The sequence below is a fragment of the Dendrobates tinctorius genome, unplaced genomic scaffold (genome assembly GCF_039654945.1).
Source record: "Dendrobates tinctorius isolate UK_male_01 unplaced genomic scaffold, ASM3965494v1 ptg000075l, whole genome shotgun sequence".
Lineage (NCBI taxonomy): Eukaryota > Metazoa > Chordata > Amphibia > Anura > Dendrobatidae > Dendrobates > Dendrobates tinctorius.
The window spans coordinates 7281557-7305783 of NW_027361743.1; the positions used below are offsets into that span (position 1 = coordinate 7281557).

A 24227-nucleotide genomic window follows, 5' to 3' on the forward strand; every position below is an offset into this window, starting at 1 on the left:
GGGAGGTGCCGCACCAAGAAGAGTGACACCCCTCGGATCGCACCGGCCCGCAGGTGAGTATAATAAAAGTTATTTTTCTTCTCTTCCAGGTCGGGTTGGGGGCAGATATACAGCATTATAGTATGCATTGTAGAATGCTGTATATCAGCCCTGAAAGGTGATGCCCATATCTTATATTGGCCAAAACTGCTGACAGGTTCACTTTAAGTTCAGTATTGTCCACAGTTTGAACCTCCTCTGATCAGATATTAATGGAAATCTATGTGAAATTCCATTAGTTTATGGTGGAAAAACTCTTAAGCAGTAATTCCTCACATCTTTTTTTTTTTTTTTTTTTTTTTAAATCAGATCCTGGAGTTATAATCCTGTTGCTATTGTAAAAGTTCACTTAGTTGCCAATCAAGATATAAAGGACGTGGATTCCAAAAACATTTTTGTGCGTAGTTATATCATTTATGTTCTTTTTATAATATTCTTAAACCCCCCAATTGCTTGTGTGGAAAAACCTCTTGCCAGAAACCTTACAGCCAACATTAGCTACAAGGTGTTAAATTGTCCTAGCAAATATTTTTCCTTTTCAGCATTAACCAGTTCTGTGTCCTTGTTTATGGGGTAACAGGGCTAATAGTGGTGCGACTAAGAAATAGTTTTGCATTTTGTTCCATTGGGATTTTTTGGTTTTATATAAACACTTATCAAAGGCAATAAATGTTAAAAAAAAATATTGTTGTCAATTACCAATATGTCCTGTACTATTAGATTTTATCACTCTGTTAAAGGGGTTGTCCGAAACTAGCAGTGAATTTCATACTGAATGTCTGTTTAATTTAATAATCTCACCGTTTTTCTAATATACCGTACTTCAGCTAAAACTTCCCTGCCCTTCTCTCCTTAACTTTCTGTCGGTGCTTTTTTTTTTCACTTCCGATGACTATTTGAGTCTCTCCCTAAGTATTCCAGGATTGTCATTAGGGGACCAGGGCTGCTGTCACTCCCACGCCTTCCTTTTCTGACCTGAAACAAAGCGTCATCATGGACAGCCCCACCTTCACTTGCCACAGCTTCTCTCACCACCGTCCCCTGCACGATGTCCTGTTTTAGTAGCAGTGATTGAGAACTGACAACAGCTTCTATCATGCCGCCCTGTATCATCCGTCCATGCTTCTTCTGTCCCCACCCCTGTGCATCTTCAGTCCACACTTCAGTCCACATTACTGCTGTCCCCACCGCCCTGCATCTTCAGTCCTCAGTCCACACTTCTTCTGTCTCTGCCGTCTAAAATATTCAGTACACACTGCTTGTGTCCACCACACCCCGGGTCTTCAGTCCATACTTCTTCTGTTCTTCTGTCTCCACCTCCCCACATCTTCTGTCCACTCTTCTGTCTCGGCCATCCAAAATCTTCAGACCACACCGCTTCTGTCCCCACCACTTCGGGTCTTCAGCCCACCACCCCCCGGGTCTTCAGTCCACACTTCTGTCTCCACCTCCCCACATCTTCTGTCCACACTTCTGTCTCGGCTGTCCAAAATCTTCAGTCCACACTGCTTCTGTCCCCACCACTTCCGATCGTCAGTCCATACTTCTTCTGTCTCCGCCACCCCACATCTTCTGTCTACACTTCTATCTTGGCCGTCCAAAATCTTCAGGACACATTGCTTCTGTCCCCTCTACCCCGCGTCTTCAGTCCACACTTCTTCCGTCTTCGCCACCCCACATCTCCAGTCAACACTTCTTCTGTCCCTATCGCCGGACATTTTCAATCCACAATTTTTTTTGTCCCCGCTGTCCCGCATCTTCAGTCCACACATTTTCTGTTCACTTTACCCCACATTTTTTCTGTTCCCTCCAGCCCACGTCTTCTTCAGTCTCTGCCACCCCACATCTTCTGTCTACACTTCTATCTTGGCCGTCCAAAATCTTCAGGACACATTGCTTCTGTCCCCACTACCCCGCGTCTTCAGTCCACACTTCTTCTGTCTTCGCCACCCCACATCTCCAGTCCACACTTCTTCTGTCCCTATCGCCGGACATTTTCAATCCACAATTTTTTTTGTCCCCGCTATCCCGCATCTTCAGTCCACACATTTTCTGTTCACTTCACCCCACATTTTTTCTGTTCCCTCCACCCCATGTCTTCAGTCCACACTTCTGTCTTCGCCACCCCACTTCTCCAGTCCACACTTCTTCTGTCCCTATCACCGGACATTTTCAATCCACAATTTTTTTTGGCCCTGCTGTCCCACATCTTCAGTCCACACATTTTCTGTTCACTTTACCCCACATTTTTTCTGTTCCCTCCAGCCCACGTCTTCTTCTGTCTCTGCCACCCCACATCTTCTGTCTACACTTCTATCTTGGCAGTCCAAAATCTTCAGGACACATTGCTTCTGTCCCCACTACCCCGCGTCTTCAGTCCACACTTCTTCTGTCTTCGCCACCCCACATCTCCAGTCCACACTTCTTCTGTCCCAATTGCCGTACATCTTCAGCCCACAATTTTTTTGTCCCCACTGTCCCGCATCTTCAGGCCACACTTTTTCTGTTCCCACAACCCTGCATCTTTAATCCACACTACATCTGTCCCTGCCGCAGTCATCTTTAGGCTACTTTCACATATTCAGTATTTGGTCAATATTTTACATCAGTATTTGTAAGCCAAAACCAGGAGTGGGTGAAAAATGCAGAAGTGGAGATGTGTTTCTATTATACTTATTCTCTGTTCCTCTCATGATTTTGACTTACAAATACTGACATAAAATACTGACGAAATACTGAATGTGTGAACGTGGCCAAAAGATGAGAGTGGCAGGGACAGATGTAGTGTGGGCTAAAGATGCAGGGTGGAAGGAACAGAAATAGTTCACACTTCTGTCCCTGCCATCCTACATCTTCAGTCCACACTACTTATGTCCCCGCTGTCTGCAGTATCAGTCCACACTTCTGTCTTAGCCTTCCACATCTTCAGTCCACACTGCTTCTACTTCTTCGGCGATAGAAGCAGGGTAAGTGACAGCCGCATTGTGTCTAGTACAACATATATTGACAGAAATATTGTTTTCAAATCTCCATCAAAGTTACAAGAACTTTAATGTGTTTAAGTAGAATTTCCTTCCCTTTTGGAGAAAGGCGTGAACTGTTGAGTGTTGTATAAGGTGTGGCTTGGCATGCAATATTTATTCGTAGGTGAAAAACTCTATAGAGGTTCAGCCCGGCTAAACCACAAAGGACAGAGGGATTGTTGATGGAAAAGATTAGCTGATCGTGAGAGAACAGGAGGAGTATGAAGTTCTGTTTATCTGAAATAATATAATATAATCGCAATTACATACAGCTATGAAAGCTCCACTAGACGCTAAAGATTAGTATCTGTTATTTCTTGTATTATAATCTGTTCCACATGCCAAAAAATGTTTCTTGAAAAACTGTTTTCTTCTGTTGTTTAAAATTAATTTATGCATTTTAAACAAAGTGCAAAATAAATACATACAAGATGACTCCTAAATAAAGATATAGGCCCCAAACCAGACCTTTAGGACAGTTTCACACTTCTGCAATTCATGGTTCTTACAGGTCACAGGTCTCCTGCCTATGAGGTTGTTGAGATTGGGGCACCAGACCCTACTCAGACCATGAATGTTGCATGTGTGAAAGCCAGCCGACCATATATAAATATGTAGACCAGACTTCTCATGCATACTGACCCCCATTTAGACAGAACCCCAAATCCAGAACGATACGGTGAAGGCGTTTGACTTCCTTCCTAAAAATTTCCCTGGTTGAATTCGAACCCATGACCCATCAAGCACGGCAGCAACTATAAATGACAACAACATGGAAGGCAATAAAAAAGGGTGATCACCAAGTTGTCAGTACCATACGCTACTGTAGCACCTGTAAGACTTTTCTGAGATAAAGTAGATTTGAAAAAAAATAAATAACTGCAATTACTAACAAATTACAACCAACACCTAACAGCACATACTTCCTTTTGCCAACTTTCAGGCAATCTCTACGGTAAGTTGACTCTGTGATCAAAAATTTTTGTCCCATAGACATGATCCTTTTTCTCAAGTCACTTCTGCCGCAAACCATTTCCATGCCCCATCTACATCAATTTTTCATCTACTCCATACCTCCTATATGGAATAAATCTTCCAAAATGTCAGGGTTTTTTGGGGGAAGATTTGGCAGCACCTCATATTTGCGAACTCTTCCGGAAGTTAGGGAAGTCTACCATTATTAATCACTTTGGTTATTGACCATCTTTCACTAACTGCAGGAGAAGTAATTCTGGTAAATATTCTTTTTATCCTGCATTGAGCGACACAGTGGCCCCCAGACGAGTGAGTACACAATGTGAACTTTGGAGTTACTATGGAGAATTTAATGCCAAAATTTCAATGTGTTTTGTACTGTGAGCTCTACTATGTGGTCTGGAATCATGGGGACAACTTAGAAACTTTTACATATGGGCATTTCTAGGAGACTGGTCTTAAGGCTTGTTTTATTGGCATTACTACTAGGCTGCCACTATGGACACTACTACTATGTGTATGAACACAGTGCGGTTGATCCAATGGGTACTACTATGAAGCTTCTTTTACAGACATTGTCGTGAGTCTAGAATGCTAAATAAATCGACATTGCCACTAATTTTCCAAAAAAGCCAGAATTCTAAGTTCAAAACTTTTTGGTTTGATTCGCTCTAGCCCAGGAGAATTTTGCTTGATTGTTTTAATTCAGAAATTAATTAAAATAAATTATTCTCCTCTTTTCAGATCTGTTTTATTCCACCTGCTCCCTGGTCCTCCTTAATGGCCTTCTAGTCTTCCGTTCTTTTGGCATCGCTTCCATTCTTCCTAAGTTTCGGCAGGCACAGTAAATTTGAGACCTGTGATTGGCCTCAAACAACCAAGTCAAGTGGAGGAAAACATCCTGACTCCCATTTGACAGCGTGAGATCCCCCATGTCGCCATGTGAGGCCAATCACTGGTCTCAGATTGACCTTACATGGAAGAATAGAGGAACGATGGGAGGCTAGAAGAATGAAAGTCTGAAGCCGAGTGACAGAGGGAGCCTAAGGCTACTTTCACACATCCGTTTTTTTTAATCCGGCACGATGCGGCGAAAATTGTGAAAACCGGATCCGGAATTGGATCCGTTTTTTTCACATAGAATATAATGATTGCCGCATCGTGCCGGATGGACATGCGGCGCCTCCGGGTTTTGCCAGATACGGCAAACATGCGCCGTCCGGCCTCTGCAAAAAACGTTCTTGTCTACGTTTTTTTGCAGCGCCGAAACGGCTTTTCAATCAGCGCATGCCCGGGCACTGTGAGTTTTAACCCCACAAGTACCCGGCGCGCATCTCTCTCTCTCTCTCCCCCTCTCTCTCGCTCTCCCCCTCTCTCTCTCTCTCCATACACTCCATACCTTTCTTTGGCTGGCTCTCTCGTCCCCCGCTCTCTCTCTCTGGCTGCTCTCTCGTCCCCCGCTCTCTCTGGCTGCTCTCTCGTCCCCCGCTCTCTCTGGCTGCTCTCTCGTCCCTCGCTCTCTCTCCGGCTGGCTCTCTCGTCCCCCGTTCTCTCTCCGGCTTGCTCTCTCGTCCCCCGCTCTCTCTCCGGCTGGTTCTCTCATCCCCCGATGCTGCGGCTCCTTTAAATGTTATCCAAGCCGCATCAGGCGCCACATCTACATCCGGTGTCACCGCTGCAGGCCGGATCCGGCGATCCGGCTTTTCGTCGCATGCCGCCGGACCCCTGACACCGGATGTGTGAAAGAGGCCTAAGAGAAGGGTTGAGTTGAAAGTTGTTTTTTTAGTAAATTTTTCACCCTTTCATCACGGCAATTGGGATTGTTTTGATTTAGCATGGAATGGAATTTGTTGTTTGAATTTGAGCAAATCTGACCAAATCGAATTTCGAGAGATTCCCTCATATGAATGGGAATTACTTGGGCACTGGTGTTATATGAATCGTTATGAAGCTTCTATTATAGGCATTAAAATGCGGCTTATACTAAGGCCGCAATTATGAATCTAGACCTGTGGGACATCCATGAAGCTTTTGTTATGAACATTACTATGAGGTGGACTCTGGCAGAGACTACTATGAATAAAACTTTTGGTATAGGCGTTAATGTGAGGCTTCTACTATGTGTGTGAAACTATAGGTGAAAATTCTGAAGCTTTTATTATGGGCATTATTAGGTTCTACATGCACTGCTATGAATCTGGAATCATGAGGACACCCATGAGGTTGTCCTGTGGGTACTACTGTGAAGCTTCAATTAAGAGAAGCATAGAGTCTATCTCACGTGAAATAATTATCCCCCTCTACTCCTCCTTTGTCAGGCCTCATCTGAAATACTGTGTCCAGTTCTGGGCACCACATTTTAAAAGAGACATCGAAAAACTGGAGCAAGTTCAGAGAAGAGCTACCAGGATGGTGAGCGGACTGCAAAATATGTCCTACGAGGAACGGTTAAAGGATCTGGGATTGTTTAGATTGCAAAAAAAGAAGGCTAAAAGGAGACCTAATAGCTGTCTGCAAATATCTGAAGGGCTGTCATAGTGTAGGGGGATCATCCTTCCTTATTCTCATTTGTGCAAGGAAACACGAAAAGCAACAACATGAATCTGAAAAGGAGAACATACTGTAAGGTAGCGCTTGTCATTCAGGTAGGGGATACTCACTAGGCAGCCGATAAATCAGGTCTGGCACAGGATTCTCCGCATAACTCAGTCCATTCGGTTTATTATGCAGCATAAACCATCAAACAGCAGCAGAAAGTTCATATCCAAACAGCATAGCGTCCATGACAGAGCTCCCCTCTGTTAATCCTGTGGACACACAGGCTTTGCTATGTCCGGTGCACAGGCTCTCTAGCCTCACAGTTACATCCCTTGTTCGGGTTACCTTCTCATAGCTGCTTCTCAGTGCAGACGTTCATTCCCTCCAGGGAACTATAAGACATATGCAGCCATTATACACAGCCTCTCCACGTGCTGTCAGGAAGGCAGCCACATCAGCCCAGACGAGACCTTCTATACGGACCAACCGGGTCCAAGCATTCACTCATGTGAACTACCCTTGCCTCCTTATATGGTCCGTAGCCACGCCCACCGGATCACATGGCTATGACCTCATCACAGGTCCTTCAATCATTCACCCACATATACTTTACCATGGCATTCTAGACACCCGCCCCTAGGTGGGTTTGTAGGTGATTGATCCCACCCATCTCACCAATCACCTGAAGGCTTCTCCCTAATACATTGGCATGAAACATCAGCACATATTCAAGCCTTCATCCCAAGGCCACCCTCCTTGGGATACATAACGATCCTTTAGCACCCTGCTCCTGTTACCACTCTGGATGTGGCTATCCGTCTGTCCTGGGACACCCACACAGCACCCCCTAGTGGACACAGTGGACACTACACCACAATACAGATTAGATATTAGAAAAGGAACTTTTCGACAGTGAGCGTGATTAATGAGTGGAACCGGCTGCCACGAGAGGTGGTGAGTTCTCCTTCAATGGAAGTCTTTAAACAGCGGCTGGACAGATATCTGACTGAGATGGTTTAGTGAATACTGCATTGAGCAATAGGTTGAACACAATGACCCTGGAAGGTCCCTTCCAACTGTAACATCTATGATTTTAACTATGAAGCTTTTATTATAGGCATTACTATTAGGCTGGCACTATGGACAATGTTGTGAGCATTGTCTTGGGTGTATATAATCGTGATGGGGTTAGTAGGACTTAACAGAATATTCAGGGGTGGGTCTAACATCAGAAAACCCTCCCGTTTTGTCTCTTCAATTTTACTTGATGCAGGAACTCCTTTTTTCTTTCCAACAGTAAAAGACAGAAATTGGATCACCCTAAAATAATCAAGATGAAAAGATTTTTTTATTCCTCAGTCCTAAATTGCAAATGACCCCCATAGAGAGCCTATTATTTTACTCCTCTCTGTCTCCGTGAACGTTGAATCATGCCTATAAAAATTTTCCTTGCATAGTGATTAACACCAGTGCGTATCTGGCGGAGGGAACCGATCTCTCTGCTATTATTTTATTACACAGCGAAACCTCTTCAATGACTGCTCCAAAACCCACTTCCTCAATCATTCATTGATGTGAATAAAACAGATCTGGCAGGCAGAGGCCCCGTATATGCCTCATGCACAACCCTCCTCCTCCTCGGCTGAAGACAGTCAATAAAACTTGTAGGAAGACAAAGCAAAACTGGTGTAAAGGCCATCTGTAGTGGGTGAGACCTACCTCAACTTCACCCTGCTACTTTAGAACTGGAAACCGGATAGACCACCAGGCAAGAAAAACTTTTTGAATGTGTTGAACTTGGCTAAAAAAAAAAAACGTTGAATCTATTTTACATCTATTTAAAGCAGGGAATTCACCATTCAAGATGTGAAATATTTTGCCTAAATTATGTATCATGCTATACTCCATTCACATTCAAAGCTGCATACAAACTTGCATGGTTCATCTTCAATCATACCCCTGCTGGTTCAGTGTCTTTTAGGGTATGTGCACACGCTGCAGAATGCTCTGCGGATTTGGCCGCGCGGATATTGTAAAATCTGCAGGTAAATCTTCTGGTCAAAAGACCTGCGGATTGCTCTGCGGTTTTGCACTGCTTTTTTTCATCTCCGCAATGGAGGAGATGGCAAACCGCAGCGGAATCCGCAGAAAGAATTGACATGTCAATTCTTTCTGCGGTTTTGAAACCGCGGCAAATCCGTGTGGAAAATTCCGCACCGTCTGCACAGCGTTTTTTTTTTTCCATAGGTTTGAATGCTACTGTACACCGCAGAAAAAACTGCTGCGGATCCACAGCAGAATCCGCAGCGTGTGCACACACCCTTAGACCTGCCTCCAAAGTTTGGATCCCCATTTGCAAGACGTACAGTGTAAAACCAGGATCTTCCCACCCAGGAACCCCCTTCCCACACCAAAAGATACAATGGGACACATTTGCCCCAGTTGAGGTCTGATTGGTGGATTTGAAGTTTTGTGTCAGGAAAACAAAGCTTTCGTCAATGTAAAGATTTATTAAAAAGTTAATGGTAGAGAATTTTAGACCTTAAAAACGACATGAGGATTAACCCTTTAAGAACATTGCCTATTTTAGGCCATAATGGGGCATTTCAAGAGCTATAATCTTTTTTTATTATTTTTTTTCATTTTCTGTTGATTTCTTTCCTTCTTTTTTTTCTTTCCCTTTCCTTTCCTTTATTTCCTTTTTTTATTTTTAATTTTATTTTCCTTTTCTTTCTCTTTCTTTCTTTCTTTCTTTATTTCTCTTTCCTTTTCCTCTCCTTTTTTTTCCTTTTTTTTTATTTTTCCTTTCCTTTTCCTTTCTTTTCTTTCTTTCAAAAGAAACTGAAAACCCCCTTTAAACTTTATTAAATGCAACTTTACCTTTCTTTTGTCCTCCTAGCGGACTTGAGCCAGTGGTCTCTTGATCGCTTACATCATTCTTCCTAATGCATGGTTCAATGAGCAGAAGCCGATGGTAGACCTGGACTAATTGGTACCCACAGAAGGCTTCCTCTTAGATGTCATAGCATCTAAGGGGTTAAGCAGCTGGGGTTTCTCTATTCCTGTTACATACAGCGGGACCCCCACTGTTATTCTCCAAAGGGCACACGGGCACAGTGACTGTGGTTTACCTAAAGGCAATCTATGACCTACATGTTAGTTATAGTCCGTCAAGGGGTCAAAGGGGAACATCCAATTTATGGCAAATTGTACTAACTCAGGCTAGCTATTGCACATGATTTCTAGTAAACTGATATACTCCAGGGGGTTTATGTCGCTCCATTAAATTAAATATTTAGCGGTATTAAAAAGTGGTTTGGCTTCCCCGAGACAATATGCAGCTAATAGGATAAATCTGCATCCACGCACGGTGTCTTCTCATACTGGAAGTTACTGTGACCTTGTCTGTGTTCTTGTAGTACAGATGACTATTTTGAAAAGCATTAATAACTTAATTAATTTTGTATACAAGATGGATTTTAGTCATTATCACTATTTCATCTGTGCTTTAATGTGAAAATGGACAGAAATTAGCAGCAGAAGAGGAGTATGTTGACCTTGCACTAGGCAGTGACCTGATCAGTCATGTGGTTAAAGGAGTTTTCAGACAAAATATAGCTGAAAAACATCTGATTGCTGGGGCTGCCACCGATCATGAAAATAAGGGTTCCGATCTCCCATTCCTTCTTTAAGTGGTCGGAATGAATAAAGCACCATTATTCATGCATGGCAGCTGCTTATCCATCCAGTGACACTGGGTTTGCAGTAAGTTACCTCCATAAGTCCTATAGACACAGAATGGAGCTGCCGCTATCCCTTGCAAGGCACTCCATTTATTTCCAACCACAGGAAATAGTTATTGGGGATCAGGGCGTGAGACATTTAGTAAACCTCTTTAAGAAAGGGCGGAGCTTTGTGTGCGCCAGCATCATTAAATAGATGGGATTAGAACACTGTATAACCAATCAGATCATGGGGACGATGTCCACAACAGGACAAGGGTGTGATGTTTTTTGTGGGCGGAAACTACTTTTTAATTTGTATGATTTAGTCAGAACTAGGATGCATATGTCATATTTCAGTGTTATCATGTGGGTGTATTTACCATGAGATCAGGGTATTGGTGAAGGCAGCAGAGCAAGAGTGTGATGATCTTCTAGGAGAAAGTCACACATATAATTCTGTTGACAGGACAAATGACCGGGGCACTGGCATCATGTGTTTTGAGGTAGAAGCTTTCTGTATCAGTTCATAAGTACTTCTTCAGCTGAAGAAGAGCATGATAACCTTAAAGAGAACACTTCACTGGATTTTTATTTTTTCATTTAAACTGAGTACCTCCCCCAATTGCCATTGTTACACTGATTCTGGATCAGTTTTTCTTTTTTTTCTTTGCCTCTCCATTTACAAAGTTATACCCCAAGTAATAACGGTGCAAATTTTCCTTTCGACAAATTGAGCGTGTACCACAGACCTTCCCTGTGGGCGTGGCCATGTTTTGCTTGACCAGTAGAAAAAGCCAACGCCCACTGAGAAGTTCAGTGTCACCACCCAGTGAGCTCATGGGAAAAACTACACCATTATTACAGGGGACATAACTTTGGAACGGAGGAGCGCAGAAGAAAAAGAAAAACTGCTTCCGAATCAGTGGAGCAGTGGAATAGGGTAGAGGTTCTAAGTTTTAATTTTTAAAAATCCAGTGAAAAGTCCTTTTAAGGAAGGTAGTGGCCTATCTGATCTTATGATAATGTAATGTGGTATATATAGGACAGAGCTGGGTCCAAAGTGTAATATTAAAGAAAGGGTTAATTGATTCCTATGATCAGTGTTTAACCCAGCTGTATAGAGATATCAGTGGATTGTAGGGGGTCCTAGAGTCGTCTTATCATTTGGGGAATATTTTTGACAAAATATTGTTTAATGTACATGCATCAAGCACTTTCTTGCTATTTGCCCATTCGCAGCTTTTCTGTGCAGTGCCGACAAGACTGTTTAACACTTTGACACTATTGAGTAATCCGTCCTTTCCACACATTTGGGGACTTTTATAGAGCCGTCTGCTCCATCTCTAGACAGTCACATATTATTCTCTGCTAAGTAAATTTGATAGAGGGTGAAGGAAACAGGCGAAAATTCCAAAGCGATGAGACGACGATAAAAAATAGACATAACCTTCAAAAACAATTATTAGGCCTATTAAAACAATGCAAAGAGTGACCTAAAAGAGAGTATTGTTTCCCTGCACAAACTATCACATACACAAGCCCAGTGGGGTGTATGTTTTCCGCACTGGGACGATGACCGGCTCCTCTGAGTTTGCCAACAAGTCTTTATTAGGGAAAGAATAAAAATGCTGACACGCGCACTTATTTTGTCTTGGACAGCGCTATGGTACAACAAAAAAAATCCCAAATTACTAAAACACATGGGACCACTTTGTATTGTGAGAATGTGGAAGTTAGCGGGCTGGAAAGCATGCCACCGTCACACATACTGACCCGTAGACACTTATGGTTATGTTATATCCCACATCTAAGCTCCCAACATGATTTTGACTAGTTGTCCAATTTGATATTTATACCGAGGTCTCCTTCATTGTTAACAAGCACAGTGCCACACATTGTGTAATGGCCGTACTTGGTATTGCAAGCTAAGGATCTTTCACTTTAATGGGTGGGAGCTGCAGTATCAGGGACGGCCACTATGGAATATGGCGTTATGTCTATGATTTAGTCATTGCATATTGGTATTTTTTAAGCCCAGTATGTCAGTATTTATTTACATTGTGTGGCATTGTACTATACTGTATATGTTTTCTGTAGCACTGTGGTACTGTATGGATTACTTATTTCGGCAACTACATGGAAGTGCCATTATGGATAACGTAAACTTCCCGATAGCTGGAAAGACCTACCTTTCCAGATATTATGATCACTGTCTCCATTGGGACTCACTATCTAAATTCCCCATCAGTATATCTTTGGAGGGTGAGAAGAAACCCATCCAATCATGGTAGAACATACAAATTCATTGCAGATTTTATCCTTGGGGGATCATTCTTACCCCCCCTTTCCTTCTTATGGAAGTGCCAAAGATGAGCTGATCATAGCGCTCGGCTAGCTCTGGCAGTCCTACTAAGAATGACCACCTCTGCATTCACACAGAGCTCCAGGTCTTTGGATTGTTGAAGGTCCCAGCAGTCGGACCCCCAGCAATTGGAAAGTTATCCCCTATCGAATAGATATGCTTACCGACAGATTCCTTTTAATTTGTGTAGAGGAATGGAGAGTTAGAGAACCAACAATGGATGAAGCATCACTGAGACCTCCTTTTTCTACATGCCCATGGATGCCAGAGGGGGTCCCTTCCTCAATAGTTTCAGAAGCTGAAAAATTCAGTCTGTAACCTTGTCCTGTCTGTCACTTTTATGATTATTTAACAGTCTTCGGCTTGATGTCGACCATGGTGACTTGATGGATGAACTCTCCATAGGAAGATCCATCTTGTGCTAGCCTAGATAGAGGACCATCAGGGTCTTCTTCACCATAATCTTGACTGTATGAAGCCATCAAGTTGCTCCTTCATGGGAGCCACATTACTGCCCGGCGGAAAGACCCAGCAATCTACTTCCATATTATGCCAAGAAAACTTAATGGAGAGTACAACTAAATGAATTTGATATAGTGCCGGAAGATGCGCCCCTGTCAATCACTAACTGATCATAAACCAACCAAGAAATAAATGATCCAAAATTAATGAAAAAATCCACCCAAATCAACATTAAGGTCTTTTTTTTTTTTGTTTGGACCCATGTTGACTATTGCAACATCATGCGAAGGAAAAAAAAAATCCCAGAAGCTGTTAATCATGAACCTGATTTAATGATTCCTCCCGGTGCCAAGATTGAAATGTGCTTTTAGTCGCTCCACCCCACCAGATGTCCAGTAAAATATACAACTGGCTCTGAGCCATGCTAAGCCAAGAACCGGACTGACATGCAGCTAAACGCATTCTCCTGTGATTGATCTGGGAAAGGCGGCAAATTGTATAATTAATTAGGAAAGGCGGTTCCAACATATGGATCGTTTATCAATGATCCCACCAATATGGCAGGACGTTTTCGGCCTACCAGATACTTGTAGTGATAACATATGCCGGTGTAAAGGCGTCTTCACCATTCTATTGTGTTGCAAAATGTGATTGAATTTCTGTTGGCAAGAACATTTTAATCGGTTTTTCGTTACTACAGGGAAGAAACAAAATTCACATTTCCCCTTGAAAAGATGTGAGTTGTATTCAGAGGTGTAACTTGACCCTCCTGGGCCTCAATGGAAATTCACTAACATTTACCCTTTCTTATACTAGTGTCCTCTTATATGGCAGAGGGGCCGTTGAGACTCCTTAAACATCAGGGTCCGGTTCCCACCGCGAACTCTGCACCTCCATTCAATTTATTGTTGCATAGCTTGGCAGGTTTGCCATTCAGGAGTCCGAAAAAGATTTACCGTATTACAAAGCTATAATGGTCACTGTATCTGTGCTATGATAGAAAGATATAGTTTAGGTTCAGAATTATTAGCAATTAGTATTTTTGAGGATTAATTTTGTTAGTCAACAACTCCATTGCTGTAGGTCAATCCGAAAGGTTAATAAACCTGAATATTATAGAAAGTAAAAATGAGGTTTTCTCTTTCCCAGGAGAATGCGCGTAGCATTCTTGGGCAACTAAATGAAAAAATGTAAATTTATCCATCTCAATTGTTTATTTTCATCTGTCATATTAAGAATAAGAACCAAAGAACTCAAAATGTACAAAAATAGGTTTCTGAATTGTCCCAAAAAATTTCAGTGACCCATATAGTAACATGGACACCTTTCTGTTCAATATCAGTCCATGGAGTCTGTCGGTTTCTTCATCTGTTAAGTTAACTATCAGCTTTTTGGGCATCTCCAACCACGGCCCTAGACACTAATCAGAGAGGCCACTGTTTTTCCTTCACCGTAAATCTCCCGTTTAAAAAGGGCCACAGGTTCTCAGTAGGGTTTACTTCAGGTGAGGAAGGGGCCGGGTTATTATTCCCTCATCTTTAAGGCCTGTACTGGCAGCCAAGCAATGAAGACATTGATGCTCCGATGGAGCATAGTTCTGTATAAAGATCATGGTTTTTTGAAAGTTGCAGACATTTTCCTGTACTCCCACTGGAAGAATGTGTCTTCTAAAATCTGGCAGTAGGTTTGAGAGTTGATTTTTGACTCCATTTTCAAGCCAAAAAGGTTCAACGCTATTTAGTAATATCAGTGTATAGCAGTACCCAACCTCCACCTTGCTGGGTTCTGAGTGGAAGTTTGTGCTTATCAGTGATCATGGCACAGGCCCATCCATCTGGTCCTACAAGAGTCACTCTCTTCTTATCCGTCCATAAAACCTTTGAAAAATCTGTCATGAGATATTTCTTGGCCCAGACTTGACATTTCCACTTCTGTGTCTTGCTCAGTGGTGGTTGGGTTTCATCCTTCTCGCCTCGCCCATGTCACTGGGCACTGAACACTTTGTATTTCTGTGTCTTGATCAGTGGTGGTCGGGCTCAGACTCCTCACTTTGGCCATGTCTCTGAGCACTGAACACTTTGTATTTCTGTGTCTTGATCAGTGGTGGTCGGGCTCAGACTCCTCACTTTGGCCATGTCTCTGAGCACTGAACACTTTGTATTTCTGTGTCTTGATCAGTGGTGGTCGGGCTCAGACTCCTCACTTTGGCCATGTCTCTGAGCACTGAACACTTTGTATTTCTGTGTCTTGATCAGTGGTGGTCGGGCTCAGACTCCTCACTTTGGCCATGTCTCTGAGCACTGAACACTTTGTATTTCTGTGTCTTGATCAGTGGTGGTCGGGCTCAGACTCCTCACTTTGGCCATGTCTCTGAGCACTGAACACTTTGTATTTCTGTGTCTTGATCAGTGGTGGTCGGGCTCAGACTCCTCACTTTGGCCATGTCTCTGAGCACTGAACACTTTGTATTTCTGTGTCTTGATCAGTGGTGGTCGGGCTCAGACTCCTCACTTTGGCCATGTCTCTGAGCACTGAACACTTTGTATTTCTGTGTCTTGATCAGTGGTGGTCGGGCTCAGACTCCTCACTTTGGCCATGTCTCTGAGCACTGAACACTTTGTATTTCTGTGTCTTGATCAGTGGTGGTCGGGCTCAGACTCCTCACTTTGGCCATGTCTCTGAGCACTGAACACTTTGTATTTCTGTGTCTTGATCAGTGGTGGTCGGGCTCAGACTCCTCACTTTGGCCATGTCTCTGAGCACTGAACACTTTGTATTTCTGTGTCTTGATCAGTGGTGGTCGGGCTCAGACTCCTCACTTTGGCCATGTCTCTGAGCACTGAACACTTTGTATTTCTGTGTCTTGATCAGTGGTGGTCGGGCTCAGACTCCTCACTTTGGCCATGTCTCTGAGCACTGAACACTTTGTATTTCTGTGTCTTGATCAGTGGTGGTCGGGCTCAGACTCCTCACTTTGGCCATGTCTCTGAGCACTGAACACTTTGTATTTCTGTGTCTTGATCAGTGGTGGTCGGGCTCAGACTCCTCACTTTGGCCATGTCTCTGAGCACTGAACACTTTGTATTTCTGTGTCTTGATCAGTGGTGGTCGGGCTCAGACTCCTCACTTTGGCCATGTCTCTGAGCACTGAACACTTTATATTTCTGTGTCTTGATCAGTGGTGGTCGGGCTCAGACTCCTCACTTTGGCCATGTCTCTGAGCACTGAACACTTTGTATTTCTGTGTCTTGATCAGTGGTGGTCGGGCTCAGACTCCTCACTTTGGCCATGTCTCTGAGCACTGAACACTTTGTATTTCTGTGTCTTGATCAGTGGTGGTCGGGCTCAGACTCCTCACTTTGGCCATGTCTCTGAGCACTGAACACTTTGTATTTCTGTGTCTTGATCAGTGGTGGTCGGGCTCAGACTCCTCACTTTGGCCATGTCTCTGAGCACTGAACACTTTGTATTTCTGTGTCTTGATCAGTGGTGGTCGGGCTCAGACTCCTCACTTTGGCCATGTCTCTGAGCACTGAACACTTTGTATTTCTGTGTCTTGATCAGTGGTGGTCGGGCTCAGACTCCTCACTTTGGCCATGTCTCTGAGCACTGAACACTTTGTATTTCTGTGTCTTGATCAGTGGTGGTCGGGCTCAGACTCCTCACTTTGGCCATGTCTCTGAGCACTGAACACTTTGTATTTCTGTGTCTTGATCAGTGGTGGTCGGGCTCAGACTCCTCACTTTGGCCATGTCTCTGAGCACTGAACACTTTGTATTTCTGTGTCTTGATCAGTGGTGGTCGGGCTCAGACTCCTCACTTTGGCCATGTCTCTGAGCACTGAACACTTTGTATTTCTGTGTCTTGATCAGTGGTGGTCGGGCTCAGACTCCTCACTTTGGCCATGTCTCTGAGCACTGAACACTTTGTATTTCTGTGTCTTGATCAGTGGTGGTCGGGCTCAGACTCCTCACTTTGGCCATGTCTCTGAGCACTGAACACTTTGTATTTCTGTGTCTTGATCAGTGGTGGTCGGGCTCAGACTCCTCACTTTGGCCATGTCTCTGAGCACTGAACACTTTGTATTTCTGTGTCTTGATCAGTGGTGGTCGGGCTCAGACTCCTCACTTTGGCCATGTCTCTGAGCACTGAACACTTTGTATTTCTGTGTCTTGATCAGTGGTGGTCGGGCTCAGACTCCTCACTTTGGCCATGTCTCTGAGCACTGAACACTTTGTATTTCTGTGTCTTGATCAGTGGTGGTCGGGCTCAGACTCCTCACTTTGGCCATGTCTCTGAGCACTGAACACTTTGTATTTCTGTGTCTTGATCAGTGGTGGTCGGGCTCAGACTCCTCACTTTGGCCATGTCTCTGAGCACTGAACACTTTGTATTTCTGTGTCTTGATCAGTGGTGGTCGGGCTCAGACTCCTCACTTTGGCCATGTCTCTGAGCACTGAACACTTTGTATTTCTGTGTCTTGATCAGTGGTGGTCGGGCTCAGACTCCTCACTTTGGCCATGTCTCTGAGCACTGAACACTTTGTATTTCTGTGTCTTGATCAGTGGTGGTCGGGCTCAGACTCCTCACTTTGGCCATGTCTCTGAGCACTGAACACTTTGTATTTCTGTGTCTTGATCAGTGGTGGTCGGGCTCAGACTCCTCACTTTGGCCATGTCTCTGAGCACTGAACACTTTGTATTTCTGTGTCTTGATCAGTGGTGGTCGGGCTCAGACTCCTCACTTTGGCCATGTCTCTGAGCACTGAACACTTTGTATTTCTGTGTCTTGATCAGTGGTGGTCGGGCTCAGACTCCTCACTTTGGCCATGTCTCTGAGCACTGAACACTTTATATTTCTGTGTCTTGATCAGTGGTGGTCGGGCTCAGACTCCTCACTTTGGCCATGTCTCTGAGCACTGAACACTTTGTATTTCTGTGTCTTGATCAGTGGTGGTCGGGCTCAGACTCCTCACTTTGGCCATGTCTCTGAGCACTGAACACTTTGTATTTCTGTGTCTTGATCAGTGGTGGTCGGGCTCAGACTCCTCACTTTGGCCATGTCTCTGAGCACTGAACACTTTGTATTTCTGTGTCTTGATCAGTGGTGGTCGGGCTCAGACTCCTCACTTTGGCCATGTCTCTGAGCACTGAACACTTTGTATTTCTGTGTCTTGATCAGTGGTGGTCGGGCTCAGACTCCTCACTTTGGCCATGTCTCTGAGCACTGAACACTTTGTATTTCTGTGTCTTGATCAGTGGTGGTCGGGCTCAGACTCCTCACTTTGGCCATGTCTCTGAGCACTGAACACTTTGTATTTCTGTGTCTTGATCAGTGGTGGTCGGGCTCAGACTCCTCACTTTGGCCATGTCTCTGAGCACTGAACACTTTGTATTTCTGTGTCTTGATCAGTGGTGGTCGGGCTCAGACTCCTCACTTTGGCCATGTCTCTGAGCACTGAACACTTTGTATTTCTGTGTCTTGATCAGTGGTGGTCGGGCTCAGACTCCTCACTTTGGCCATGTCTCTGAGCACTGAACACTTTGTATTTCTGTGTCTTGATCAGTGGTGGTCGGGCTCAGACTCCTCACTTTGGCCATGTCTCTGAGCACTGAACACTTTGTATTTCTGTGTCTTGATCAGTGGTGGTCGGGCTCAGACTCCTCACTTTGGCCATGTCTCTGAGCACTGAACACTTTGTATTTCTGTGTCTTGATCAGTGGTGGTCGGGCTCAGACTCCTCACTTTGGCCATGTCTCTGAGCACTGAACACTTTGTATTTCTGTGTCTTGATCAGTGGTGGTCGGGCTCAGACTCCTCACTTTGGCCATGTCTCTGAGCACTGAACACTTTGTATTTCTGTGTCTTGATCAGTGGTGGTCGGGCTCAGACTCCTCACTTTGGCCATGTCTCTGAGCACTGAACACTTTGTATTTCTGTGTCTTGATCAGTGGTGGTCGGGCTCAGACTCCTCACTTTGGCCATGTCTCTGAGCACTGAACACTTTGTATTTCTGTGTCTTGATCAGTGGTGGTCGGGCTCAGACTCCTCACTTTGGCCATGTCTCTGAGCACTGAACACTTTGTATTTCTGTGTCTTGATCAGTGGTGGTCGGGCTCAGACTCCTCACTTTGGCCATGTCTCTGAGCACTGAACACTTTGTACTTCTGTGTCTTGATCAGTAGTGGTCGGTTTCATCCTCCTCACCTCGGCCATGTCTCTGAGTACTGAACACCTTGTACTTCTGCAAGGAGGCTGCAATATGACATCACTGAAGGATATTGGGTTCCTGGACGCTTCACATTTCATTCCTCTCACATATTTGACAGTTAATTTGTGGCTTTTTTTCTCAAGTTTTTGCGACCCTGATGACTATATGTAACAAAACTTTTGATGGTTTTGTGATCGTCCAAATATCGTCATTTCAGGAGCTGTATCCCTCTGTAACACCGATAACAATTTGACTTTACAGATCGGTTACCGTAATTCTTTTTCAGCCAATTTTGCCTGAGGAGAACAACTGCCTAATAATTTTGCACACCTTCATAATAGGGGTTGATATATTTAGGTCTCATCCTCCCTCGTTACACAAATACACATCACATGATTATACCGCTTGGAGTTCGAAAATCTGCATAAAACTAGCGATACAGTCAAAATATTCACCAGCCTAACGTTTGTGCCCACAGTGTAAAGGGAATCTGGCAATAGGATAGGTACCTTTTTAGGACACACTGTATGGTGCTATTTTAGCCCACCTCATGGCACTGTTAATTGGGAACTGTATGGAGCAGTTATTTGGGCACTCTATGTTGGCTATCGTTTGGTATTTTATGACTTGGTTATTTGTAATCCCTATGATTGTATCTTTTATAGTAAACTGTATAGATGGTGGATCAATAGAAAAGACTACCCATGGCACAATCCAGCTTGCATATTAAAGAAATATCATTCATGCTTGCTGATTTTATTGGCACCAGCTGACCATTGAATTTGTACCATTGCCTTCAAACTTGTACCCCTGACAGATGATGTTGGGCAGAAGAAGAATTGGGCATTTTGATTTTGATCACCCAATGCATCTAGAGGCGTAAGTGGCTTACTCTACCTTCCCCATTGAAAGCACATGTATGCTCGGCCCAACAAAGTGTGCAGTTGTCAGCCAACAGTTATTTACCGGTAAGGCCAGGTTCAGATTGCATTAGGGCAGTCCGTTCAACGTATGCATTAAACGGACAGCGCTAGCGCAACTGCCTTTTTTTGGATCGCGTTATGCAATCACACTAGCGCAGGTGCTTCATCTGCGCTAGCAGTGATTGACCCTCAGACGCTGCAGACCGCGTCCGAGGGTCCGTCACAGAATGACGGCACATCGCTAACGCCCGCCGATTATGACATGCGTTAGCGATGCGCTTGTCTATAGCAGTCTATGGGTGCGTTAACGCATCCGTTACATAGCGTTAATGCCGCTATGTAACGGATGCGTTAAACTCAGCGCATTAACGCAATCTGAACCCAGCCTTATGGGCACCTTTAGGCCATCTTTCATTGTGACATCATACACATGACCTCATAACAATACATTTCATGGTGTGTTGTTTTTTTTTCCCGTATTGTACTTAATGCTTTTTTTTTTACCTTTTTAACATAGTTTTGAAGGCTGAAGGAAGACCTTATGTCCATCTAGTTCAGCCTATTTTTAGTGCAGCTGTTCTACATTGTTGATCCTGGGGAAGGCAAAAATCCTAATTCTTTTTAGGCAGTATCTTTAAGTGAAGTTTTATTCTGAGCAGCATCTGCCCATTGACCATTGTCCCTTTTTAAATATGTTTTCACACATATTATTATTCTAAATTTCCAGTGTATTTACTCTGCTGTGTAGAAAATGAGAACCCATACAAATATACTGCCTTAACCGTATTTAATTTCTCAAATTCCCTCTTCATTATGACGGCATTCATGAGCATTTTCCATCTCCCCGAGCTGATATCGTATTACATTTGTTAACTTTCATAGAACTTTAAGCTGCCAGCGCTTGCATTGATCATATTAAAAGACGGCTGCTGTTTTCCTGCCTGGAGAACATTTTAGAAAGTGGAAGTGGAAAGGTCTAAAGTTTATTTTTGCAATAATTGAGCAAAGCGTTTGAACAGAGAGTCGAAACCTAAAGTTTATCGATAGGGTAAAGCCCAATGAGATCTTTTCAATTAAAGTCTTTGTTTCCTTCATTGCTGTTTCTTTTATTCAGAACAAAACAAACCCCTCAAAAATAAAAAATAATTTCCCCCTTGGTCGTCTCTAACCATGATCCAGACTTGGTTGTAAGAATCCGATATGGGGATTTCAGGGTCTAAAATTGAATGTCAAATGAGCATCTGGATTTATGCAATTGACTCCCGTAAAAAAAAAAAAAAATTTGCGTACATTTCCTAAAAGTTTCTTTTGTCTTTTTTTTCTTGTTTTAGCTCCAAGGATCTTTGAAGAGAAGATTAGTGGTGAACGTATCCCCAGCAAACAGTAAGAGGTCGAACGGTGTATCAGACAATACATTCCTCAATTTCAAGAAAATTAAAAGCAACGAGATTGTTTCGATGGGGCAAAACATGTACCATGCGGTTGATGGAGGGAGCGAGTCAATCAACGGGGCAATAACAATGGAGCAGACGATGCATAGGAAGAACGGCAACACAGCAAACAATGACGTGTTTAATACAACCCTCAAAGATATAAAAAAAGAACCTGGAGAGAACCTATCGTGCAGCAAACATCTTGACTCCCGATTTTCTCATGAAAACATCTTTAGATATGGAGATGACAATGGTGATCAGCTAATGGACCCAGAACTCCAAGAGCTGTTTAATGAGTTTACTTATATTTCGGTGCCACCAATGAGCGATATTGAATTGCAAAATATGATCAATATAACAATTAAGCAAGATGAACCTTTCAACATAGACATTGGACAACAAAGCCAAAGAAACACATCGTCATCTTTACCTATGGACAAGGTAGTAATTAAAAGTGAATATTCTTCATGTTTAAACCCTACCAGGGTTGGTTCGCCACAGATGAGACCTTCTTCAACAGGGCCAATGTTTTCCACGTCTAGTTCACCATTGGCTTCTTCTCCAAGCACTACAGTGGCCCAAAATCAGGGCCAATCTCAGGTGTCTTCTTGTGTGAACCGGATGAGTAATTGGCAGGAACTTTCTCATGCTCAACAGCTCAAACAAATGGCTGCCAATAGACAACATAACTTAGTTCAGCAACATCAGCCTAATACATCTTCTACTTGGTCAAATCTTCCTCCAACGGGGCAGCCATCAAGGCAGTATGGAATGGAGAAGGTTCCAAGTCCTTTTCGACAACAACAGTTAAGTCCTCATGGTACTTCTGTGAGTACTTCTCCTGGAAGTGGAAGCCAACAAAAAGCAATGGGTAGCTACTTATACAAAAGTAGTTCCCCGAACACCTCAGCTGAGATTATGAAGCCTCAGGAGACCAATAAGAACTCCATGACTTCCAGTCATTTACCTACAGATCAACATCTGGGCATGTCTAAGCCTCTATTTCATTATGGCCCTGACCAACCAAACCAACAAGTGTCTTCAGTCTTGCGTACACAACTCAAACCTGGTATGCAATTTCAACCCCAACAACCTCAGAGTTCTTCGACAGCTCAACATGATGCAACACAACCGGTTAATACAGTCTCCAACCAGTCACTGCCACGGTCGTCAAATTTTCAGCAGAAGATGATTCAGAAAATACCAAATCAGTCAATGCCAGGACTTCAGTATCCACCAGTACATCAACAACAGGTAAAGTGACCTATTTGTTTTTAATTATGTCTTCAGAACCATATTGTTCCTTAAAGGTGTTGTTCAGTACTTACATATTGATGACCTATCTTTAGGGCGCGGTTAGACAGTCGTATAAATTGGGGCAAGATCGGAATGCAATGCATGGACTGGCCAATGACTCTCCCGGATCGTGTGACAGCTTCACATATTTCTATGCAGCTATCATTCTTCGGTCTGGAGGGCCGCCAGCCAGTATGTACATTGTTTTCCGTTCTCGCTCCAATTTATAAGGCCGATTGACTGCACCCTTATGAAAGGTCATCAATATCAGATGGGTGGGGATGTGATACCTGGCATCCCTGCCGATCAGCTGTTCATAGTGCCAGAGGTGCTCAGTTGTTGGGTAGAACATCATTTGATAAGGGGCCAAAGTGTAGAACCCAGCCTCGGCCAATATACATTTGATGGATCTATGACGTTCCGCTACAGCAACGGAGCACATCCATCTGCCACCAGGAATAGCTGATTGGCAGGGGTGCTGAAAGTCACACCCCCACCAATCTTATATTGATGACTTATCTTAAGGATAGGTAATCAGTGTAAAAAGTACCAGACAATTCCTTTAAAGATAACCTATCTCTTGGAAGTTGGTGTCTAATCTAAGGGTTGCAACAGAAGGAGCTGAATATTGAGTGGGTAGCCCAATTAAGCGATTGATAGCCTTCCTTGTATGACAGTGTATATAGAATATAGAATAAGTACTAAGCAGGACCTCCCACTGGACTCCTAAGCATAAAAAGAACCGAAATCTTCATGAATAAAATACAACTGATACTGAATCTTGTTCTCAAAAAACTAAATATCAATCTGTTCTGCTCCTCCTACTCTATAACTTGCTGCTCATGTATAGGACTGGAAGTACTATGCGACAGCCTAATTTTAAATATAGAGGCAACCAATGCGGCTTCTAGGGGATTCTTGGAGAGGGGGCGACCCATTCGCTTTTGACCTGCCATTAAGATGAATTATTTAATTATAATTATATATATATTGAATTAAAGTGCAAAAATAGTCTTGTAACTTTGTAAAGTATATGACATTACTTACTGTATTTTTTGGATTATAAGACTCACTTTTATGATCCCCAAAATTAGGGGGAAAATGGGGGTGCGTCTTATAAACTGAACACTGTTCTTACCGAGGGGTCAGTGCTGCGGGCCCGGAGCTAGGGGTGTTGCGGTGGTGGTACGGCGGCAAGCGGTGGTCCTGCGGTGGTGGTACGGCGGAGAGTGGTCGCCTT

At 43.5% G+C, this 24227-nt stretch overlaps 1 protein-coding gene across 1 annotated transcript in view; it reads left to right on the top strand.

Moving 5' to 3' along the window:
* Window positions 1-24227, top strand: part of MAML2 (mastermind like transcriptional coactivator 2) — a 235251-nt gene that overhangs the window by 102456 nt on the left and 108568 nt on the right. Inside the window, exon 3 of the mRNA XM_073582951.1 lies at window positions 21590-22945. Within this exon, the coding sequence (XP_073439052.1) occupies window positions 21590-22945 (1356 nt within the window). The remainder of the gene's footprint in view (window positions 1-21589; window positions 22946-24227) is intronic.